At 50.1% G+C, this 22,966-nt stretch overlaps 2 protein-coding genes across 9 annotated transcripts in view; one reads left to right on the top strand and one right to left on the bottom strand.

The window, feature by feature from the left end:
* Positions 1-4,181: 4,181 nt before the first annotated feature.
* CHRNB2 (cholinergic receptor nicotinic beta 2 subunit) lies at positions 4,182-16,797 on the top strand. The gene is made up of 6 exons (XM_066362367.1): positions 4,182-4,634; positions 5,823-5,968; positions 6,173-6,217; positions 6,692-6,801; positions 7,611-8,583; positions 13,126-16,797. The coding sequence occupies exons 1-6, from the start codon at positions 4,571-4,573 to the stop codon at positions 13,294-13,296; spliced, it is 1,509 nt and encodes a 502-aa protein (XP_066218464.1). The 5' UTR covers positions 4,182-4,570; the 3' UTR covers positions 13,297-16,797.
* Positions 16,798-17,811: 1,014 nt separating this feature from the next.
* ADAR (adenosine deaminase RNA specific) overlaps positions 17,812-22,966 on the bottom strand; it is a 54,099-nt gene continuing 48,944 nt past the window's right edge. For all 8 annotated transcript variants that reach the window (XM_066362366.1, XM_066362365.1, XM_066362359.1 and 5 more), the window contains 4 exons: positions 22,780-22,962; positions 22,182-22,294; positions 21,711-21,838; positions 17,812-21,553 (listed from right to left, as the gene is read on the bottom strand). In XM_066362366.1, coding sequence (XP_066218463.1) covers positions 21,316-21,553; positions 21,711-21,838; positions 22,182-22,294; positions 22,780-22,962 — 662 coding nt within the window. In that variant the 3' untranslated portion in view covers positions 17,812-21,315. The remainder of the gene's footprint in view (positions 21,554-21,710; positions 21,839-22,181; positions 22,295-22,779; positions 22,963-22,966) is intronic.

The following is a 22,966-nucleotide window of genomic DNA, read 5'->3' as shown; positions in this document are numbered from 1 at the left end:
AATCAAGGCCCAAACAGGAGACTGAAGCTCCCCAATGCTCCATCCCTAAGGATACATCAAAATGCTTAGGATAGAGAAACCCCTTCCCGAGATCACTGACCAAGTTACCCAGACAGCCCTACACAGACACCTCCAGACTAAGACACCATTCTGCAAGGATTAATGGAGATCTGCTTTTCCTGCAAGTACTCAGAGGGAACTTAATAGAATTTAATTTAATTTTATTTTATGTGACGGGCAGGAAGAAAGAGAGATGAGAAGCATCAACTTGTAATTGTGGCACTTTAGTTGTTCACTGATTGCTTCTCATCCGTGCCTTGACTGGGGGCTCAAGCCAAACCAGTGACCCCTTGATCAAGCCAGAGACCTTGGGCTTCAAGCCAGCAATCCTTGGGCTCAAGTCAGTGACCATGGGATCATGTTGATTCCACCCTCAAGCCTAGTGACCCTGTGCTCAAGCTGGTAAGCCCGCACTCAAGCCAGATGAACCCATGCTCAAGTTGGCAACCTTGGGGTTTTGAACCTGGGGCGTCCCAGGTGGATGCTCTGTCCACTGTGCCACCACTAGTCAAGTCATAGAAATATTTTCAATAGTTCAAAATAGGAACCCAAATAAGTGATGGGATATTTATACAATAGAATATTCTACAGCAACGAAGATGAATAAACTAATAAAAATTTATTTATTAAAAAAAGATGAATAAACTACAACTATATTCAACAAAGTTCATGATTCTCATAACATAATGTTAAAAAATACAAAAGATCATACAGTGGTACCTTGAGGTACAAATTTAATTTGTTCTGTAACCGAGCTCGTAAGTCAGTCAACTTGTATATCAAACTGCCAATACTGGACCTGTGCGCCCACGCGCCAACTAGCTGCAGCTTCCCGAATCACGACTCGTATCTTGGAATTTCGCTCAGATCTCGAACAAAAATACAGACTGAGTCACGCTCATATCTTAAAAAATTTGTATGTTGGTCTGTTTGTATCTCAAGGTACCACTGTAATTCCATTGATATGAAATTCAGTAGGCAAAGTCAATCTGTGCTCTTACAAGTCAGAATAGTGGCGACATTATTTTCAGTCATTTTTTTTAATTGTGGGAAAGTACACGTAACATAAGTTAACCACTTTAAAGTGTACAATTCAGTGACATTCAGTACATTTGCAATGCTGTGCAAGCATTACCTCTGTCTAGTTCCAGGGCTTTAAGTAGTACCCATTGAGCAGTCACTCTCCATCCCTCCCTGCCCATGTGATATTACTTTTAAAAGGAGAGAATAATGACTGGGGGGTGGGGACAAAATAGAGGGCTTCTGGATATTACTAATGCTCTATTTTTAAAATTTGGGTGGGAATTATATTGCTGTGTTCATGTTGTGAAAATTTAGCTGTACACTTATTATATACTTTTTGTATGTATGTTTTATCTAAATACACATAAATATCTAAACTGATTGTAATGCCTTTGAAAAGAAGATGTTTCCTACCATCAGAGGCAAAAGCAGTGTTGCACCAAACTTTTCCTGGTCCCTATTTTGCCTCAGGGCTGATATTTCTATCTCTTCACCCTGCGTGGTTCTGAGCCTTTCAACTCTTCCTGGCTGCCTTTCTTCCTGGTAGATATGGAAAGAGTGTGTGTGGGAGACATGAGAGAGATAGAATGTTCCAGCTCTCCTTGGCTACTGGGTGGTTGTGCTGAAAGGACTCAATCCCTGCCAGGCTGGAATTAATCTTGACATAAAGCTGGGTAATTTGAAAAGAGAAGGTAGAGGCCAAGGTAGGCATGCTACCTGGACTGGATTAAGGGAGCGTAAGGGAGCAACCAAGGGCTTCAAGAAAGCAAGGGACCCTCTAGTCTGCCAAATCAGAGACAAGCAGCCACTCCAGAGAGATCTCTTCATAAAGGAAGACTTCTTTAATTGCCCAGCATCCATCAAAAGGAAAGTACTTCCTGACCAGGCGGTGGCACAGTGGATAGACCCAGGTTTGAGACCCTGAGGTCGCCAGCTTGAGCGCAGGCTCATCTGGTTTGAGCAAGGCTCACCAGCTTGAGCAAGGGGTCACTCGGTCTGCTGTAGCCCCCCAGTCAAGGTACATATGAGAAAGCAATCAATGAACAACTAAGGTGCCACAATGAAGAATTGATGCTTTTCATCTCTCACCTTTCCTGTCTGTCTGTCCCTCTCTCTGTCTCTCTTTGTCTCTGTCACACATATACACACACACACACAAAAGGAAAGTACTAGTACTATCTACATGTAAAGTTCCCCATCCCTCTCTTTCAGGAATTTAAAATGCCTTTAAACCACCCTTGTCTTACTGGCTTTCTCATCTTTCAAATCTCAATTTTTATCTCTATCTCTCCAGGCACTCCGACACTATTAACTTTTTCCTCCTCTGTGCTTCCATGATACCTTGTTTATATCTCTACAAAGCAGACATCAAATTGTGTAACAAGTCTTTGCCACCATACTGATCTCCTGAATAGCTGAGACTAGGTCTTTTATTTTTATTTACTGATTTTAGTGAGAAAGGAAGGGAGAGAGAGAGAGAGCAAGAGAGACAGGAACATTGATTTATTCCTGTATGTATCCTGACTGGGGATCGAAACAGCAACTTCTGTGCTTCAGGACAATGCTCTAACCAACAGAGCTATTTGGCACGGGCTGGGATTAGTTCTTTTTTGATCACTGCATCTTCAACACCTATGCAACAGATGTTGATCTGATTGTTGAAAGTCTTCTTCCTGCCTTTAAATCTTTCCTCAAGCAGTGTGATTGCATATATTCCTTTTCTTTTCTGTAGGCTTTTATTCTTTGATCCTTGGTTCCAAGATTTCTTTAATTCTTCAGACATTATACATGTTTATACATGCAACTTGCTTTGGAAATTGTGATGCAGATATATGGTCCACTTCCACGTGCAGTATGGGGCCTATAGTCATCCACTTCTCTCCAGTCTTCCTTTTCCTGGTACTTATCCTGGTCCTCCTCCACAATTTCAAGGACTTTTAGAGAGCAGTATCTCACTACATGTTAAAAGGTGTCAGTCCTGTACTAGCCCTTGTCCTTATTTGTTGAGCCCTCACAATATTCTAGGCACTGTACTGGTTCATGATCTATCAGGATAGGCTGCTACAGTATTAGGCTAATTTATTTATTCATTGGACATCTTCTGGAAACATCGCAAGTCACCTGATCTAATTCTTGGTCAGGCATAGCTTTCTTGAGGAACTGACATTTCTGCCAGATGTTCAAAGTTAAGTAGAAGGTGGTTGAGGGAAAATCGGTAACAAAAGAGCCAAGAGGAGTATATATTTAAAGGGTGGAGGGCGGAAGGGACAGAATGGTCAAGGATCTTAAAGACATTGCCAGTATTTGAAGTGTGGAGCTGGGGGTAGTGGGCCAGATGAGGTTGAAGAAGTAGGCAGGGATGGAATAAGACAGAACCTTGATGTATGATAAGGCTGCTTAAGTCAGGAATCTTTTGATTGAAAGTGACAAAAATCTACCCAAGAATAAACGGAAGCCTTTATTGGTTCAGAAGCTAAAAGTCTAGGGCTTTCAAGATCAAAGATGTCATTGAATTTTGACACTACTCTCTGTCTCATCTTTGCTATCCTTTGTGTTAGCTTCATTCTTGGGCTGGCCTCTGTGAAATAGTCTTCTGATCAGCTTTGCCACACAGAAGCCAAAGACTGGAGTGGAAGGAAATGGGGGTGAGAAAGGCTAATTGATAAGAGACACTTATCCTTCCACTCTTCAAGACTTTTGAGTTACCTTCTTTTCAGGCCATATCCATAAGTGCTCACCTTAGACTACTTGGGGGAGGACAGAGCTTGGCCTTTTAAGGAAATTTATGGAGGGAAGTAAAGAATGAAACAGTAGCTAAGGAGATCCTGTTTCCAGACTCCAAAACTGTTTGTTTTCTTAAAATAGCAAACCACAGCCCCTTGTCTCTTTACCTAAGGGCATTTCCTCTGCCGCATCCTCAGTTCTCCCGGGAGGCAGGATCATTTCAGTTTGGGAAGAGAAAAAAAGGAGGACCCCAGAACCTCCTCCCGACTTCTCTCTCTGGCCCTCCCTCCTCTGTACGAAGACGGCCTTGACCTATTTTCTGACTCAGTTTCTCCCACCCCCTTCTCAAACAACCTCCAGGTCCTGCCCCGACTTCAGAGCTTCAGAACTCCTCCACCGTCTGATGAGTCGCCCTTCTCTCGCTTCACACACACCCTAACTAAGCGGGACCAGTAAGAGACTATCCCTCCCCGAGACCCCTTTTTTCCTGGGATCCGGCGCTTCCGTCTCCGGGGCGGAGACTCCTCCCCCTCACGGTCCCAATTGTGTTCCCGGTAAGAGCTGCCGGAACAGCCTCCGCGGCTCAGACTGGGATGAACGAGAAACTGGTTCCTTCTCGCAGCCCACCCCTGAGAGCTCCCACGAAGGCCGCGGGCACCTGGGCCCAGCTCCCCGCCGGGCGCGGGTTCAGCACCACGGATAGCACCCCCGCCCGCAGCGCGGTCCTGCCGGTCTAGGTGAGGCGGCGAGCTATGCCCGCAGCATGGCCCAATGCTCCTGCCCCATGGCGCTGCTCCTCGGCTTCGGCCTCCTCCGGCTGTACTCAGGTAATGACAGGTCGCCCCGCTCTGTCTCATCCCGGTCAGGCTCAAAGGTAGGAGGAAGGGATTCCTAGAGGTGGGGGAATCTGTTGGGGGTTAGGGGAGAGATCTTCCGGCCTGCAGGGAGCCCGTGGGGGACTGAACTAGGAGGAGGACATACCCTAAGGAGAAAGTGATGCAAGGAAGAGATAGAAACCTGGGCTGTGGTGGTGGGGAGGGTGTGGGCGCACAAAGGAAGAAGGGAAGGAATCTCGCCAGGCATTCTAGGTGGCAGGAGGGCAGTCGCTGGGGCTGAGATATCATTTGACTTTCTGTGAAACATTATATCAAGAATTCGACCTGATTCAGCACCCTCGCTTGGCTCTCCATCATTTCATGTCCACCACATTGGGCTCCCGGTTCTGGTCACTTCACAAGGGCAAGGCAGAATGGAGAGAAAAGTGACTTTTCAACTATCTCGTAGGGTGGAATAAGAGGCTTGGAAGGGAATAAATCTGCCAGACTGGGAGGAGCTCTCTGAGGGGTTGGTGTGTTTGTGCAGAGCTACAGGAGACAGAGTATGCGAAGGGCAGGTGCAAAGGGAATATATAACCTAACGAAACTTCCACACCTGCATGTCATCTTGTGGGGTGCGGGCTTTTGTATATGTGGAATTTGGGACTAAATATATGCCCTGATCCACAACTTAGTCCAACTCTTCTCCAACCCAGTGCCTTTGAAGGTGGGGATGGGGTCTCAGCTACAATTACATGTGGAAGCACATAATATGAGTTGCACAAATAGATGAGCACTGACTGAGGTGAGAGGGTGTATGGTGAGACATGAATAAATTTCCCCTTGACCACCTTCCAAAGCTGTCTCTGAATTGTAGGTATCTTCTAGGAGCATAGAAATATGGATTTCTCTTGAAACCACCCTCTGAGTACTTGCAGGAAAAGCAGATCTCCATTAATCCTTGCAGAATGGTCTTAGTCTGGAGGTGTCTGTGTGGGGCTGTCTGGGTAACTTGGTCAGTGATCTCGGGAAGGGGTTTCTCTATCTTAAGCATTTTGATGTATTCTTAGGGATGGAGCATTGGGGAGCTTCAGTCTCCTGTTTGGGCCTTGATTGCCCTACTTGCTTAGGGAGAATGGAATCCTAGGTGGATCTTTCTTGCTTACTTACTTATCTCCTGCCTCTTACCCCCTTGCCCAGGGGTCTGGGGTACGGACACAGAAGAACGGCTGGTGGAACATCTTTTGGATCCTTCCCGCTACAACAAGCTTATCCGCCCAGCCACCAATGGCTCTGACCTGGTGACAGTACAGCTCATGGTATCACTTGCCCAGCTTATCAGTGTGGTGAGTGGGGTTCTCAAACTCTCTGCCCAGCTATTGAAGTCAACACAGCCAGAATGGGTTCATGTTTGTGCTTACTCCTCTAGAGTTCCCAAGGCTTGAGAGGTATGGGAGGGACATGGGAGGTTGTGGTGGGACTATAGGCTGCAGGATATGTGTGTGTGTGTGTGGGGGGGGCTTCTCAGCAGCTTCTTTTCTTTCCTGTAGCATGAGCGGGAGCAGATCATGACCACCAATGTCTGGCTGACCCAGGTTAGTGCTCTTCCTGCCCACACCCTTGGTCTTCTCTTTCCTCTTTTTTCTTTTTTCCTTCCTCCCTCCCTTCTTTCCTTCCTTCCTTTTTTCCTTCCTTTGTGTGTATGTCTTCTTTTCTCTCTCTCTTTTAATCTCCTGAAGAGAGGCAGAAAGGTATAGACTTTGGAATCCTAAATAACTGGATTTGAATCATGGTTTTCCCACTCACCAGCTCTGTAATGTGAATGTGTTCAACTCTATAAGATTCATTTTCTCATGTGTAAAATGTAGAATCTAATGTCTTAACTTACCTGTGCAAATTAAATGAGAATGTATTTTATGAAACATATTTGCTGGGCAGAGAAGTCACTGTGAGGTGATGGCTTGAGAAGCTTCTTCAAGCCAGATGGGTCTGGACCCCTCTTGTCCCTATTGTTGACCTTGAGCCCCTCCCAAGGCAGAAGGTGTTACCTCCTTCTCTCACTTTCTCAGGAGTGGGAGGATTATCGCCTCACTTGGAAGCCTGAGGAGTTTGACAACATGAAGAAAGTTCGACTCCCTTCCAAACACATCTGGCTCCCAGATGTGGTCCTATACAACAAGTAGGTAACCTTGGAGCAATGGGAAGCCTGGGAGAGACCATGGGAGTGCTCATGGAAGAAAGAGGTCTTGGGTTAAGGAAATCAGTTCATGCTGGGTACAAAGAAGAGATTTCTCTTTGGCATAGATGCAGTCACTATCCAGCTAGAAAGACCCAGACCAGTGAGGTATAATATGGACAGCCAAGGTGATTGGCTCATGGACAGTCAATTAGGAATCCCAGTGTTTGGAGCTGCAGTGGGATACAAACAAAAATTGACAGCCCCCAGAGCTTAAACTGATTCAAAAATAGGCTTTTCTGGAGGCTTGAGCAGGAGCAGAGAACCTGGAGGTCTCAGCTTCTCTTCCATTTCCATCCCCTCTCTTGAAATAATCCCTCTTATCTCCAAGATCCAAAAACCACAAGTAGGATCATCTTCCGCTCCCACCTGTTTTTGTCCCCCTCCATTGCTTGGGGTGCCTCATTCTGGCCTCCCTGGCTCCCCTAACTTCTCCACCCTCATATGAAGCAAACAGTTTACACAATGCATGTCAAGTAGAAGATGTGTCACTCACCCTCTTCATCCACTTCTTCATCTCCAAGGGGTTTCACAGGTCTGAACAGAACACCTCTTCTCCCAATAAATCCACCCAGATACTGTTCTTGCTCAATTTCTGCTCCACCTCCCTGTACTCTGGATGGTTACCTTCAGTCTTGGCTTTCCCCTCCCGTATCTCCCTTTGGCTTTCCTCTCCTCCCGCCCAGGGCTGGGTTGGTGGGTGGGGCCAGAGAACGCTGATGCCAGGGCTGACTATGCTCATCCCTTGGCAGTGCTGACGGCATGTATGAGGTGTCCTTCTATTCCAACGCTGTGGTCTCCTATGATGGCAGCATCTTCTGGCTGCCACCTGCTATCTACAAGAGCGCCTGCAAGATCGAAGTTAAGCACTTCCCATTTGACCAACAGAACTGTACCATGAAGTTCCGCTCATGGACCTACGACCGCACGGAGATCGACCTGGTGCTCAAGAGTGACGTGGCTAGCCTGGACGACTTCACACCCAGTGGCGAGTGGGACATCGTGGCGCTGCCAGGCCGGCGCAACGAGAACCCCGATGACTCCACTTACGTGGACATCACCTATGACTTCATCATTCGCCGAAAACCACTCTTCTACACAATCAATCTCATCATCCCCTGTGTGCTTATCACCTCACTAGCTATTCTTGTCTTCTACCTGCCATCGGACTGCGGTGAGAAGATGACGTTGTGCATCTCTGTGCTGCTGGCGCTCACAGTCTTCCTGCTGCTTATCTCCAAGATCGTGCCGCCCACGTCCCTCGACGTGCCGCTAGTTGGCAAGTACCTCATGTTCACCATGGTGCTTGTCACTTTCTCCATTGTCACCAGTGTGTGTGTGCTCAACGTGCACCACCGCTCGCCCACCACGCACACCATGGCGCCCTGGGTCAAAGTTATCTTCCTGGAGAAGCTGCCCACACTACTCTTCATGCAGCAGCCGCGCCACCACTGCGCCCGCCAACGCCTGCGCCAGCGGCGGCGCCAGCGCGAGCGCGAGGGAACCGGATCCCTCTTTTTCCGCGAAGGCCAGGGGGCTGACTCCTGCACGTGCTTTGTCAACCGCGCGTCAGTCCAGAGATTGGCTGGGGCCTTCGGGGCGGAGCCTGCGTCGGCAGCCGGCCAGGGGCGCTTGGGGGCGCCCTGTGACTGTGGCCTCCGGGAGGCGGTAGACGGGGTGCGTTTCATCGCGGACCACATGCGCAGCGAGGACGACGACCAAAGCGTGAGTACAGCGCGGGGACTCCGGGCTTGAGATGAGGGGCTGCAGTATCTGGAAAACAGCTGCGTGGTATAGATGCGCAAAGCTAATAGGGCTGGATGCGGGAAATGTGAGTCTGCTTGGGGGTGTGGGCCTGGGCGCTGGCCAGGGCTCTCAGTTGGTTTTTGGGAGGAGGCACTAAGTTGGAGTCCGTACAGGATGACCTTGGGCATCATTAGTGTCAGGAAGGTGGTCAGGGAATGGAAGAGGCCCTTCTGGGTTCGCAGTTGACCTATGGCCGCTTGCATTACCAAGACCAACTTGTTTGTTTGTTCCTTTGGAGAGGAGGGGAGAGAGTGGGACAGACTCCCACGTGGGTCCTGACAGGGATCCACCTGGCAACCCCCATCTTGTGTTGATGCGCAAATCAACCAGCTATTTTTAGTGCCTGAGGCTGAGGGCTTGGACCAGCTATCCTCAGTGCCTTGGCAGATCCAATCGAGCTACTGGCTGTGGGAAGGGAAGGAGAGAAGGGGAAGAGGGTGAGGGAGAGAAGTAGACAGTCGCTTCTTTTGTGTGCCCTGATGGGAATCAAACCCCGGATTTCCATATACTGGGCCAATGCTCTATCTACTCGACCAACCAACCAGGGCCAAGTCCAACTTGTTAATCTTCAGTTCTTAGCACAAACTGAGACTGAATTCTTTGTATGCCCCACAGAGGGCAAAATTGAAGGCAGTGGAAGGAGTGTGTGTGTATTGGGGGCCAGTTAAGAGGTTCCAAGGCCTGCTGGTGGAGGAGAGGACAGTCCCAAATCAATATACTGTTTCTACTTTTCTGGGGCCGGGGATGGCCTTAGGAAATATTTTGGAGGTGGAGTAGGTAGAAGCTAGGGCCTCTGAGACCTGCCCCCTCCAGCTTTCTGCACAGCTGGCTTTTTCTACCACAGCTCCCCAAAAGGGGACTCCCGTGTTTCTGCATCTGGGAACCAAGTATGAGGAGTTGACTTGCCCCAGTTTGGGCTATGGCTGGCCATAACCTGTGTTCAGTCTTTGGGTACCTGGCTGGTTCCAGGCTGCTGCTCACCTGTTGCTGTGATGGCTGGCGAGGTTTCTGCTCAGTCGCTGCCATTCTGATGTGGGCGTGAGGAAGGGGAAGCTCTTGCACTACTGGTTGGGGGGAGGGAGAGGGGGACTTCACAACCTGGCATTTGAGCAGGTCCTGATGGAGGAAGAGGGTTGCCAAGGCTGGAGGAGCTGGGGTGGAAGCCTCAGAGACAGCAGAGGCTAAGAGGGAGGTGCATGGGTGGGGTGGAGGCACAGGGCTCGGCCAGCTTCCTCACAGCCTCTGCCTCCCCTGCTGCAGTCCACTCATGTCATGTGCTCTTACTGAGCTGGCTAATGAGAATGCAGTGACCTACTTGGATGCTTCACAGGCATCTCAAACTTAACGTGTCCCAAACTGAGCGCTGGATCTACATTCCCACCCACTCCTCTTCTGATCTATCTTTTAGTAAATGGCATCACTTTCTCTGATGGTTCAGACTAAAATCCTGGAATGATTCTTGACTTCTCACTTTCTTTCTTATCTCCCCACTGTGCAAATCATCAGAATCCTGACCTGTGAGCACAATCTCCAATATAATCCTTGGCTTTGCCCTCTCTTCACCATTTCCACACTATCCCCTGGCTGTAGGCTTCCATCAATTCTTGCCTGAACCAGGGAAGAGACTTGTAATGGTCTTGATTCACCTTCTGTGCTGCTCCATCCAAACAAACAGTGTCTCCCTCACCTTGTGGCTTCTCCCCTTTGCTCAGCTCACTGGCTTATCTGCTTGATTGTTTTTTGTTGTTTTTTTTTTTGTATTTTTCTGAAGCTGGAAACGGGGAGAGACAGTCAGACTCCCGCATGCGCCCGACCGGGATCCACCCGGCACGCCCACCAGGGGCGATGCTCTGCCCACCAGGGGGCAATGCTCTGCCGCGACCAGAGCCACTCTAGCGCCTGGGGCAGAGGCCAAGGAGCCATCCCCAGCACCTGGGCCATCTTTGCTCCAATGGAGCCTTGGCTACGGGAGGGAAGAGAGAGACAGAGAGGAAGGAGGGGGGGGGTGGAGAAGCAAATGGGCGCTTCTCCTATGTGCCCTGGTCGGGAATCGAACCCGGGTCCCCCGCACGCCAGGCCGACACTCTACTGCTGAGCCAACCGGCCAGGGCTCTGATTGTTTTAAGCAAGCTAAGCTCTTTCCTGCCTCAGGACTTTTGCACATATTGGTCTCTTTGCCTAGAATGCCCTTTTTTTCCTTTTAAAAATGATTTAAAATAAAAAATCTTTTTGAGAGAGGTAGGGAGAGAGAGACAGGAACACGGAGCTGCTCCTGCATGTGTCCTGACCAGGAAATCGAACCAGCAACCTCCACACTCCGGGACAACACTCCAACTGACCAAGCTATCCAGCTAGGGCTTAGTTTCCTTTTTATTTTCAGAGAGACAGTGAGGAAGGGAGAGAGAGGGGAGAGGGAAGGAGAACGTTCATTTGTTCTTCCACTCAGTTGTGCACTCATTGGCTGCTTTCTGTGTGTGCCCTGACTGGGGATTGAACCAGCAACCTTGTTGTTTCGGGACGATGTTCTTAACCAACTGAGCTAACCGACCAGGGCCTAAAAGATAATTTTTTTTTAAAAAAAGATTTTACTTACTGATTTTACAGAGAGAGGAGAGAGAGTGGGGGGTGGAGCAAGAAGTATCAACTCATAGTTGCTTCATTTTAGTTGTTCATTGATTGGTTGTCGTATGTGCGTTGACTGGGCAAGCCTGGGGTTTTAAACCTGAGACCTCAGCATTCCAGGTTGATGCTTTATCCACTGCGCCACCACAGGCTAGGCTAAAATAAAAAAATAATTTAAAATGTTATTAAGTTTTGATGTACTGTTTGAGAGTACGTTGTAGACATTGTGTTCTTTTATCCCAAATACTTCAGTGTGTCTCCTAACAACAGGGACATTGCCTTCCTTGCATTATCCAGGTTCAATGATCAAATTCAGAAAATTTAGCATCGATACAATATCTAAAGTTCATATTAAATTTTTTCCAATTTTTTCAGTGCTGCCCTCTGTAGCATCATCCCCACCCCAATCCATTGACCTCAAGCTGAATGGACTGGTCCTGCCTCTTTGGTTCCTCTCTGTCGGAAACAGCGCCTCAGCTTTGTCTTTCATGGTGTAAACATTTCTGGAGGGTGCAGGATCGTTGAAGTTCCCTCAGTTTGACTTTGCCTGATTGTTTCTTCTTTCAGTTGATTCCTGCCACAGATAGTTCCTTTGTGTTTATCAGCTCTTACCATAAATGTCATCTCCTCAGAGAGGCCTTCCCAGACCATACCCTAAATTATACTGCCCCCTCAATTTCTCTATCTCAGTTCTTGGTTTCCTTATAAGCACCCAACCAGTATGTAATTCTTTTATTTTTTACTTATTTTGGGTCTATCTCCCTCAGTAGACTATAAACCAAAGGGTGTGTTTGTCTTGCTTTCATTATATCCCGTGCCAGCATGGTGCCAGGTACATAGTAGGCACGGGTGGCACCAAAAAGTCATTGTTTCGCTGCTGACTAAATGAAGGCACACAGTTGCCTCCTTCCCCTCCTCCCAGCCAGCTGGGCTGCCAATGAACATGTGCATCGAGGCCCAGACTCAAGCTGGAGTGGAGAAGCCCCGAGGAGAGGCCAGTGCTTCCCCTGACCCACAGAGGCCACTGTCTTCTTGACTGAATTGTTCACATCTCAGACCCGGTCCTCACTCATTGGAGCCTGCATACTCAAGATGGTGCCGTTGGATGGGGCTTCCCATGCAGCCATATAAGGAGCAGAGGAAGCCATTCATTCACTAATTCAACACCCATTTACTGGCACTCTATGTTCCAGGTGCTGGAATTACAAAGATTAATTTGACGAGTCTCTGTAGTTTAGGAGCTGGGGAAGGGGGGTGGGCAGACATGCAAACTGAAGTGATGACAGAGTGCAGTAAAAATACTGTGATAGAAATGGGTACACAGTGCTGAAGGAACCCGGAAGGGACAATGGTTCATTCTGATCAGGGGGATCAGGAAAGCCTCATTGAAGAGGTGACATTTGGTTTGGGTTTTGAAGGGTGTATAGGAGTTCACCAGGTATAGAAAGAGAGGACCAGAATTCTAGACAGAAAGGGAACCCAAAGGCACAGAAACCTGAGAGCACATGTGGGGTCTGGTAAATCTGAATTATAGCATGGAGGAGGATGGGGGTAGGCTCCTATTGTCATGGGTGGGTCTTGAGTCAAGATTTGGGAGTTTGGATAGGTCCTGAAGGCAGTGCAGCCACTAGAGGCTTTTAAGTAGGTAGAATTGAAACCATGCTTTGGAAATATCATTCTAGGACCATGAAGGGAGAGCAGTGGTGTGTGTGTGTGTGTGTGTGTGTGTGTGTGTGTGTGTGTGTGTGTGTGTGTGGTGGGACCTGCTTATACCTATTCCACTCCTATCCTGCATCATGTGACTGATATATCTGGGAATCGTTTGTCTCTTCTGTCCAGGTGAGTGAGGACTGGAAGTATGTTGCCATGGTGATTGACCGCCTGTTCCTTTGGATCTTTGTCTTCGTCTGCGTCTTTGGCACCATTGGGATGTTCCTACAGCCTCTCTTCCAGAACTACACCACCGCCACCTTCCTCCATGCAGACCACTCAGCTCCCAGCTCCAAGTGAGGCCCCCCCGAGCTCCATGCTCCTTCACCCCTTTGCCCTCTGTTGTACAGTAGTTTTGGGTGGAGGAAGATGAGCTACCAAGAAGAGGGGCGCTGCCACCAGGATCCATCTTTTCACATCACCCGGAGCCCCTCCCCCCATACCTCGACCCACGCACAGCCAGTTCCACCTGTAGGCTGGGCAAGCTGCAAGCTGCTTCTCTCCTTTTGCACCAACCCAGGCAACGGTGTTTGTGGTCCAGGATGAAGGCTGAGAATGGGAGGACAGAGATGTCAGAGACTTCCAGCCTGAGGAAAGTGTGAAGGAGAAGGGGACAGAATCATCCCCTGCCTCCAACTCAGGGGAAGGGGTGTGGGGGAGGAGGGAGGTGGGACAGGGGCTTTGACTCTGTGCTGGGCTGGCCAGACACAATGGCAGCTCAGAAGGGGGAGCAAGAGGAGTGGCCTGGGTGTGACCTGACGCCTGCCCCTTCTCCAGTGGACAGCAGCTGGACTGGGTGGGCCCAGAGGTTCCTGCCCAGAGGGTTAGCTTGGTGCTGTAGTCAGATTCCTGGGGGAAGCCTCCAGCCCCTTCCCACAGCCCCTTGCGCCTAAGGGGCTGAGAGTCTTGGCCCAGCTCCTTCTCCTGGTGAAGAATTCCCCACACCCCCTGGACTTTCCTTCCTCTTGCTTGGCCAGGGTGTGGTAGGCAAGGCTGGGTATTGGGGAGCCTCTGAGTTTTGAGTCTTTGCATGACCTGCTTGGAGCCTGGAGTCTGAGTACTCAAACTTTGTGAGAATGACAAGTTCACAGGCTGTTTTTTACCCCCAGTTGAACTGACTGGTTGCTTGAAGTCAATGCAGGATGTTAGCTGTAAGCAGACCCAGCATGCCCGCAGCAGAGCTGACCGCCGGGAGGGAGCTGGCAGTGGAGGCCCGCCCAGGGAGCACAGGCACGTCAGCGCTGCTCCTGCTCTGTCCTTCTCTGCAGGGCTCTGCTCTTCCCACTGGCCTGGCTTCTTCCCCTCACACCCACACCTGAGCAAGGTTGCCGTGAGCCTGGGCTGCTGCCGTGAGTAGCTCCCTGAGAGCATCCCATCCTGTGAGTCCCTGGAGGCTGGAATCTGACACTGCCCCCAGGGGACAGCTGGAGGTCACCTGGCCTGTTAGCACAGGAAAACAGACCTCTGATGGGATCATTTGCCCCTATCCCTGCCACATGACTGGCTCTGATTTATGGTCCCAGCCTGTGCTCAGTGCTGGGCCAGCAGGTGGCCAGTCAGAGAGGGGTCAGTCTGTCAAGTGCACTGAGGGGCCTGTCCCACATAGACCACTGTTCCTGAGTGCAGCCAGAGCCCTGCCTCTCCTGGCCCAGCGCAGGTTGGGGGGCAGCGTGCTGACGGGTGAGAGGAGACACGGAGCATGTGCAGAGCACTGGACAGGGTTCACATCTGCATCCTGGTCGCAGCTCTGCCACTTACTCAACCATCTGGAGCAAGTCTCTGCCTAATTACATCGCAGCTTCATCTATTAAAAAGGACAGTGATGCCCCTCCTTATGGGGTTGCTGTGAGGAGGGAATGATGATTGTGGAAAAGCCCAGTACTCTCTGACACAGAGTATATACTCTATGAATGTGGAGTCTGAGAGGCAGAACCGGTGGGAAGGGGGTCATCTGTCATGTCAGCCTCCCTCCAGGCCCTAGCTTATCCTATCTCTTCCTTGAACAAACCAATCCCCCAGAACAGGGCCCAGATGTGGGGGAACCAAGAGCTGGAGGGAATGCTTGGCGAGTCTAGTGGGTGGGTCTCTCTCTGGAACACCGTCAGCAGTTTCATCCCATACCTGGGTGAGCTCTGGCCTGTCCCTGACCTCCCTTCAGGGGCAGGTCCTCCTGCTTCAGGTGTGTGCTCAGGGCCCCCAAGCCAACCTGTTCTGTACTGCTGTTGAGTGAGTGTCTCCAGTGCTTTTCACCCACCTGCCAGAACAGGCTTCCGGACATCCCTCCTGAGGGGGTAGTATCTTGGCTCCATGGACATTCCCTTCTAGACAGCAAATTGAGAGTTGCCAGTATTATGCCTGGACCTACCTCAAACTCCTAGCCCTGAGTAAATACCCCAGAACTTGAAACAGCAACTGGAAGGAAACCCCTCTGAAGGGTTCGTGTCCCTCTGAAGGGTAGGCTGCTGGCTTGGGGCCCACTCTGCTGGCAGCTGTACTTGCTTTTAGTACTTCCCACACTGGCTGCTGCCCAGTAAGCCAGGAGATGGCGCTGGAGGGACTCGAGAGCAGCTTCTCCAAATCCTCTCCACGACCTATCCAACTCAGGAGGCCTGGAGATTGCTGCCTGACCTTGTACAAGCACTTAACTGTGAACTTGCTCGTCCTCATCTGTAAAATGGGGGACAGAGTAGCTGAGGGTTGCAGCAAGGAAGAGAGGGATTGATGTACATGGTGGGTTAGCTGGGCAGGGCCCCCAGGCAGTCCCATTCCCTCCCTCTCCAGCTTCAGCCCTTTGGGGACCATCCCAGGATTTGAACCCTCCCTCCTAGGCACTGGGAGGCTTTGGAGAATCAGTCTCTTCCATTCGTGGGTCCTCTGACCTCTTCCCTTGGTGCTGTCTGGGCAGCACCTTGCCCCTTTCAAGGTGGGGCTGTTTCCGGAGAGAGTCAGGCACCCAGCTCAGTACTGCGCAAGGCCCGGAGGCCCTGTCTGAAAAGGGAGGTAGAGACGCTTGATTGCAGCCTGAGCGAGGGGGGTGGTGAGGAACGAGCTCCGTGGTCTCCGTCAGAGGTGGCAGGACCACAGGCAATCTCAGAGCTGTTTCCTTCTGAAAAGAGGGCCTGCACAGGCTCTGCTTCTGACAGTTGGCATAGCAGCAGCAGTAAGGCAGTTTCCTGGCAGCAAAGGAGCTAATACTGGAACAGCTGGCACCAAGTTATTGAAAATTTAATAGCAAACAAGATACAGGCAGCCCCCAGCTGGCATGTTCTGCAGAAGGGCAGCCATTTCCCTCTAAGGACATGTGGAATGCTCTGTAGAGATTTTGGGAGCCTTGAGTCCTGCTGTCTCCCCCCAGTTCCAGTAGGAGCTACTGTTTACCAAGGGCCAGCTCTGTGCCACATGCTTCAGACGCAGTCTTTATTCCTAACAACCCTGCAGGAAAGGGGCCCTGTGGACAGAGAAGAAAATCAGGCTCTGAGACCAAGTGACAGCTGATGAGCAATGCTGGGCCTGAAACCTAAGCCTCATGAGCTCAGAGTCCATGTTGTCGCTGTGGCCTTTGAGACAAGTAGGAAGAACATGAGGGGCATTCGGGATCTTTCCTGAATTCATTCCCAAACCCAGGATAGATCCAGTTGTTACCCTCAGCATCTGGGCAGTCGAGCTGGGGTCACAGCATCCCTCACAGCCCACTGGTGTCAGCCAGTCTCCCACTCACCCACCCAGACTAGACAGAGGATAAGCAGCCATCTTTTTTTTTTTTTTTTTGTATTTTTTCTGAAGCTGGAAACGGGGAGAGACAGTCAGACAGACTCCCACATGCGCCCGACCGGCATCCACCCGGCACGCCCACCACGGGCGACGCTCTGCCCCTCCGGGGCGTCGCTCTGCCGCGACCAGAGCCACTCTAGCGCCTGGGGCAGAGGTCAAGGAGCCATCCCCAGTGCCTGGGCCATCTTTGCTCCAATGGAGCCTTGGCTGCGGGAGGGGAAGAGAGAGACAGAGAGGAAGGGGGGGGGTGGAGAAGCAAATGGGCGCTTCTATGTGCCCTGGCCGGGAATCGAATCCGGGTCCCCCGCACGCCAGGCCGACGTTCTACCGCTGAGCCAACCGGCCAGGGCCAGCAGCCATCTTTTAATGTTCATCCCAAGAGGCCCAAGTGGTGAGTCACACGGTTTCTAAGGAACTGTAGGTCTAGGAATCTTTAGGACATCTCACTCATCTGCTCTCGGTATCCCCATCTCACACACAATGGCCTTGTTTGGCCTTCCTTGTCTGTGTTCTTGGAATATTTACATTGGTCTAGCCACTCCAGGCAGACTCATTAGGAACTCAAGATTCTTGTAAAGTTGCTTCCAAAGATGTACATCTGTTATATTAGGGGGCAGAAAGGACCCTCATAGGCCTGGGTTGGCAAATATGGGGAAAACTACACTCATTAGGTTGAAGGCATTATAAGAACCTAGTCAGTGGCAACTTCTATTATTGTGACTTGTTGCCATACAAGTCCATTCATCAGATGGAAATGAAATGACCAAATGGCTGGGCCTGTAGTAGAGCCCATAAATCAATCCTGGGAGGACCACGGAGGACAGGGCAGAGGCAAGGACCGGTCTCCTGGAGGCAGGGATGGCCGGGGAGTCCTCGTAGCCCTTGTGCTCTGGGGAGTCAAGGCTCTATCTAGTTTGTGTGGAGGCCAGACCTGCTCCCAGAACACTGGTTTGATCTGGGCCCACATCCTGGAAATGGTATTAAATTGTGGGCCTCCTAAATTAAGTGCAGGGTGAACGGCAACTGAAGAAAACCCTATGGTCCTGCAGGGCAGTCTCCTTTCCTGCCCAAGCAGAGGTGGGCAGTGGAGAAGGCAGCCCCGTTCCCTCTGCCGACGTGTCTGGCACTCACCTTAGGTATGAAGAAAACGGTCTACTTTCTAAAAAAATCTGGATACACTTCCCTCCCGATGGCACTAGGAGCTGCCTGAGAACAGGACAAAGGTGCTCAAGGCTCCCGGCACATCACGACAGGCAAACACATCAGCCTCACGGCTTTAAAACCTATCTGGCTCACCCAGCACCATTTCAACAGACTGAACACCTAGAGGTCTTTTGTCCTTATTAATGTCTCCCCAAAGATGCGCTCAGGTCTTGAGATGGCAGGGCCTCTGTGCTTCTCTGGAGCATGTCTGCCCGACTTTGGTCCCCTCTGGCTCAGCTGTTACATCTGTATAATGGGTGAGGAAGGAGGCTTTGTTGTGACTTACCCTCTCCGTGGCCTCTGGTACATTGTTTTTCAAATGTCAAGGCTGTCTTGTAGAAATTTTGGACTAAATTACAATGTGAAAAGTGGCACATTCTCCTTGAAATTCAAGATGAAAAAAATACTCTGGATGCCATCTATGAAGTAAAAAAGCAAATGGCCTGTCTCCTAAGACTGGTCCAGGTCCAGACTACAACTTTAGTTCAAATATGAGGGCTGTAGAAAAACAACCCTCAGGAAAAAGTGGAATTGTGTGTGTAATTTGTAATATTGTCTGAAGAGATAGTTTCCTACCCTGGGCCTTGAAATCTTGCTTATCAAGTCTCTGAGAACAAGACATTGAAGGGTGAGCTCTAACGGGAACGGGCTGAGTCGGGGGTATGGTACTAGCGTACCTCACCCCACCCGGACCCAGTGCAGGGCCAGGCAGACATGGCCCGGGCAGACACGGCCCGGGCAGGCCCGCTGAAGCGGGGTGCTCCCCGGGGCGGGCATGGCCCTTGCCCTCAGTGCCAGATGCAGCTGGTGCTGTTGCCAGAAATCCCTCTGCCCCCACTTTCACCTCCCCCAAGAAACCAAGACTTGAAGCTTTCTACCAATCCAGAATCTTTTCTTCTTTTAATTTATTTAGGAGGAATGTATATTGTTAGTAATTGTTATCAAGAGACACAAAAAAGCAAAAACAAACACTGACTGCAGCCATCACGGCACCCCAGTCCATGCCTGGGCTCTTCCCCACTCGCTCTGGGAGCCACTGCTGAGACCCCAAACCAGCAGTCCCTTCGGAGTAAAGGAAATAGCTTCAAGCAGTGACAGTTTTTACAAGTGATTATTCAAAGAATGCACAATAGCCACAGTTCAGACAAATCAACTACGAATATCATTTAAAAAGGGGGGGGGGAAGGCAGGGAGAAGGGGGACCTGCTGATTAAAACAAAGGTTGGACAAGAAAGGGAAGAGAATACTCTAGGCAGGGCTGTCTCCTGTGTGACTCTGGGGGGCACGGCGGGAGCGGCGAGCCCACGTCCAGGCTCGTTTTCAGCAGACACGGGGTTCTGGGGGCCTGGCTCTCTTCCTACAGCAGAAACCGAACCCTGCAAGGTTGCTAGGCAAGACCTTCAGGTGAGCAGGGCTCTGGCCTTTTGAGAGCCTCATGCCTCTGGTTAAAGAGCTAAGTCTTTAAAGAGCTCTGCAGGAGGTTCTAGTGCCCCAGACGGACCAAAAGGGCCGACATTCTGAGGGACCACTGGGTGACACCCTCCAGCCTGAAGAACAAGGAAGATGAGCTACTTCCAAAGCAGGACTGAATCACAGGACGGGGGGCAGGCAGGCCCCCTCTCCCCAGAACACCGCACCGTTTCCCCCACCAGCTCCACGTGACACGTTGATGTTCTGCAAAGACACCCTTCATGTATTAATAAAACTTGGGTTTTCTTACTTGGTCAATTTGGGGGAATAATAGCCACAAGAAGAAAGGTGTGCATGTGGATGTATCTACTGTTGAAAAGGTGGGACAAGTGGAAGTTAACTTGTTAGAGGAGCGCGGGAAGGGGGGAGAGATGTAAATCATGTGAGGGAACTAGGCTCAGCATGTTCACAGATAGAGGAATCCTCCAGAGGAAAAAGATGCGCTCGGGTCTTGAGATGGCAGGGCCTCTGTGCTTCTCTGGAGCATGTGTGCCCGACTTTGGTCCAGAACCAGACTCCACAGAGGCTGACGGCTCTGACCACAGCATTGTTAGCGTGAGGTGTAGACCAAGGGTTCCAGCTCACAGAATTTGAGGACAACTGCCTTTTCACCTATAACCGCTGTCATATGTCAACCCTATAAAGAGTCTCTAACAGGAGGGAGACCTTAGGTGTGTGACCTGCCCATGAATAACCTTCTGAAACTATCTGGTAAAACTAAAGCACTGAATAAATGGACAAGTATGTCTGAATACAAATCTGTGCAATTACAGGTTATCTGTAGCAGTTAAGAATATTTATGGTATTCTTTTGAATACTTCTAATTTACCCATGACTTAATCAAGTTCCCTTGTTGTCACAGTCATGAGAAATATGCCAGGTGGAACAGTGATCTGACCCAACATCATTTTTTGCCTCATTCTTGCAAATCCTGTTTATGCAGAGGTGATTTGCCCTCTAGGCCCTAATCACCCCCCCTCCCCCACACACACTGGTAGGACAGATTCCTAGGAATGCTTTAGGAGGGGCAGCCAGGAGCTTGGCAACATTCCAAAGTATGTCTGTGTTCCCCCGGATGTGTCACCCCTGCAGGGCGGTGCCTCAGCTACTGCTTGGGCAATTCCCCCGGCCAGTCTGGCTGGTCCTGGCCTTCCCTGCCGCCTGGGGAAGGGATGCACTTTGGAGTGGCAGCTCTCCCTGACTTTGGTCCCCTCCTGAGCTGGCTGATGTGAACGATCTGAAGATTGCTGAGGATTACCTGCAGACTGCAATCACACTTGGCACCAGCAATTAACTGACTGCAGTTTGAAACTCCTGCCCTTAAAAATGTTTCACCAAATTCTTTAAGTTCACCTCTTTACCCTCTTGGGGAAAAATAAGAAACTTGATCACAAGGAAGGAATCTTAGAAGGGGCAGAGGGGAGCTTGCAGAATCCACAAATGAAATCATCAGTCCCTGACATGATTCACAGAGTTGACTGGAACCTAATCAAGACCACAAGAGGTCAGGGTAGCAAACAGAGGGAAAGGAAATAGAAAAAACCAAACAAGTGGAGAGGAAATGGGCTGCAGGTGCTCAGTGACTGCTTATGTGCTGGGTGGAGAGCAGAAAGAACCCCTTTTCTCTCCCCTTGGGCCTCTACCTCTTTGCTTGGGAAAAGAGAAGGGGGCCTGGTGAGACCTGGCCTGGTATTCCCAAAGAAAGCAAGATAAACAAGAACCCCAAGGTCTCAGTATCACCACTTGTGGTTCCATTAAAAAGAAGGGAAAAGAAAACAAAAAAAGACCCCTTGACCAATGTGATGAGGGATGCTAGGATCTACCTCTCTCTCAACCCAGTGTGAAACAGCCTCAACTTATCAGTCACTGATCACACTATACTGGGCAGAGGTAAAAATTCTTTTCCTCCTGGGGTTTGCTTATCCAGTTCCCATAGCCCATGTCCTTCAGGCTTTTTTTGAAGTAGTTCTTGGCTATCTCGTAGTCACGGGCAGCTTTCTTGGCCTCACCATAGGAGAGTTTAAGTAGATCCCTGCGGCACCTGAAGGAGCAAAGCTTCTTAAATAGAAGAAAAATGTTCTTTTTGGAGACCCGGGACAGTTCATTCCGTGGCCTGGAGAAAAAACAAAACAAAACACTCATTACTCACCTGGGACCAGAAAAGTTGGGAAGCCCACATGGAGACACCATGGCGGGGTGGGTAGTTCTTAAGCTCTGGAGGTTGGCAAACATGTCCCTGTGAGTCATTACTGGGCTCCCCTGCTCCTTACCCATCCACAGTGCCCCTGGTCCCATCCAGGATCTCCAGATCATAGCCGTCAGCCAAACACCAGTTGACGCTTGTCTCTTTGGTCTTCCCGGACTGTCTTTTGGAATCATATACGCTGACTCGGCCAACCTAGGGGTCCCAGGAGCACCAGGAGAAAGATGGAAACCTCTCAGGAAAAAGGTTGTGAAGAAGGAATTCAAAACTCATAGGGAAAAGGGAGTGAGGGCTTATGACCTTTCTCCCTTAAGCAGGATTGTATTTGACTAAGACTCTAGGCATGCGAACCCCACCTCGAGTCAGATTAATTCCAGACTAAACAGAGGAAAGCCGCTGGCATTCAAAAGGAGGAAAGGGTAAGTTCTTGGGGTACCAACTAAGGCTCCCCTTGCTCATGCTGTACGTTTTTGCTCCGAGAAACAGAATGCTTGAAAAGGAGAAAAGTGTCAGGGGAAAATGGATGGGGTTATAGCACCTTGGGGTGGTTGACAATAAAGGGATGTCGCAGTCCATCCTCAAATGCCCTCCCATCTCTTGTCACACGACAGCAAATGGCACGAGTCAGATGCCCTTGGCTGAAAAGGTAACCTGGGTATGAAAAAGAAATGTACACACCTGTGTTTGCACCAAATACTGCTAAGAGGCAGAGGCATGCGGGGAGAGAATGTCCGAGGATACAAACAGAGTGGGCAAGACAGAGAAACAACTCCCTTGTTAGGAAGCACTTCTGATTGTTGCTACCTAGGGTCTACACGGGATCATCAAAGCAGAATGTATGTGATTCCTGGTAAGGCTAAGGGCTGTGGAGATCAAGGAAACGAAGACCCTGCAGATTTAAGTTCCTGTGTTTCTTTAACTTGAAGAAACCTGCCTGGCATGTCCTTTCTTGGGCTTGCTGCCTAAACTCATCTTTCCATTATGACAGACTGGACACTGAGAATCAATTCCTGACCACTGAATCAACCACAATCAGAAAAGGGGAGACATGCTAACACCTGGTAATGAATGATGCAGTTTGCTGAGCTTTGGCTAGAATGATAGACTGGTTCTGGCTTCCGAGCCAGATCCCTTACCCAGTGTGACAGATTTGAGATACACGGGCTGCAGGAAGTGGGTCAGCAGTGCCCCTTGCAGGCCGAGCACATTCCAGCGTAGGATTTTGTCACTACAGGACATGGTACGGAGTCTCTCCCCAAGCCGAATGCCGTCCCACGTAGGCACAATGTCACTGGACTCCACTGGGATTGTGCCTTCCCCTGG

Source organism: Saccopteryx leptura, chromosome 2, assembly GCF_036850995.1.
Source record: "Saccopteryx leptura isolate mSacLep1 chromosome 2, mSacLep1_pri_phased_curated, whole genome shotgun sequence".
NCBI classification, from domain to species: Eukaryota; Metazoa; Chordata; class Mammalia; order Chiroptera; family Emballonuridae; genus Saccopteryx; species Saccopteryx leptura.
The sequence above is the reverse complement of the archived record's forward strand: the minus strand, read 5'-3'. Positions and strand labels throughout refer to the sequence as shown.

Coding starts and splice junctions, on each gene's coding strand:
- CHRNB2 (XM_066362367.1), top strand. CDS start 4,571: ATGGCCCAATGCTCCTGCCCCATGGCGCTGCTCCTCGGCTTCGGCCTC. Junction 5,969..6,172: donor TTGCCCAGCTTATCAGTGTG/GTGAGTGGGGTT, acceptor TCTTTCCTGTAG/CATGAGCGGGAGCAGATCAT. Junction 6,218..6,691: donor CCAATGTCTGGCTGACCCAG/GTTAGTGCTCTT, acceptor TCACTTTCTCAG/GAGTGGGAGGATTATCGCCT.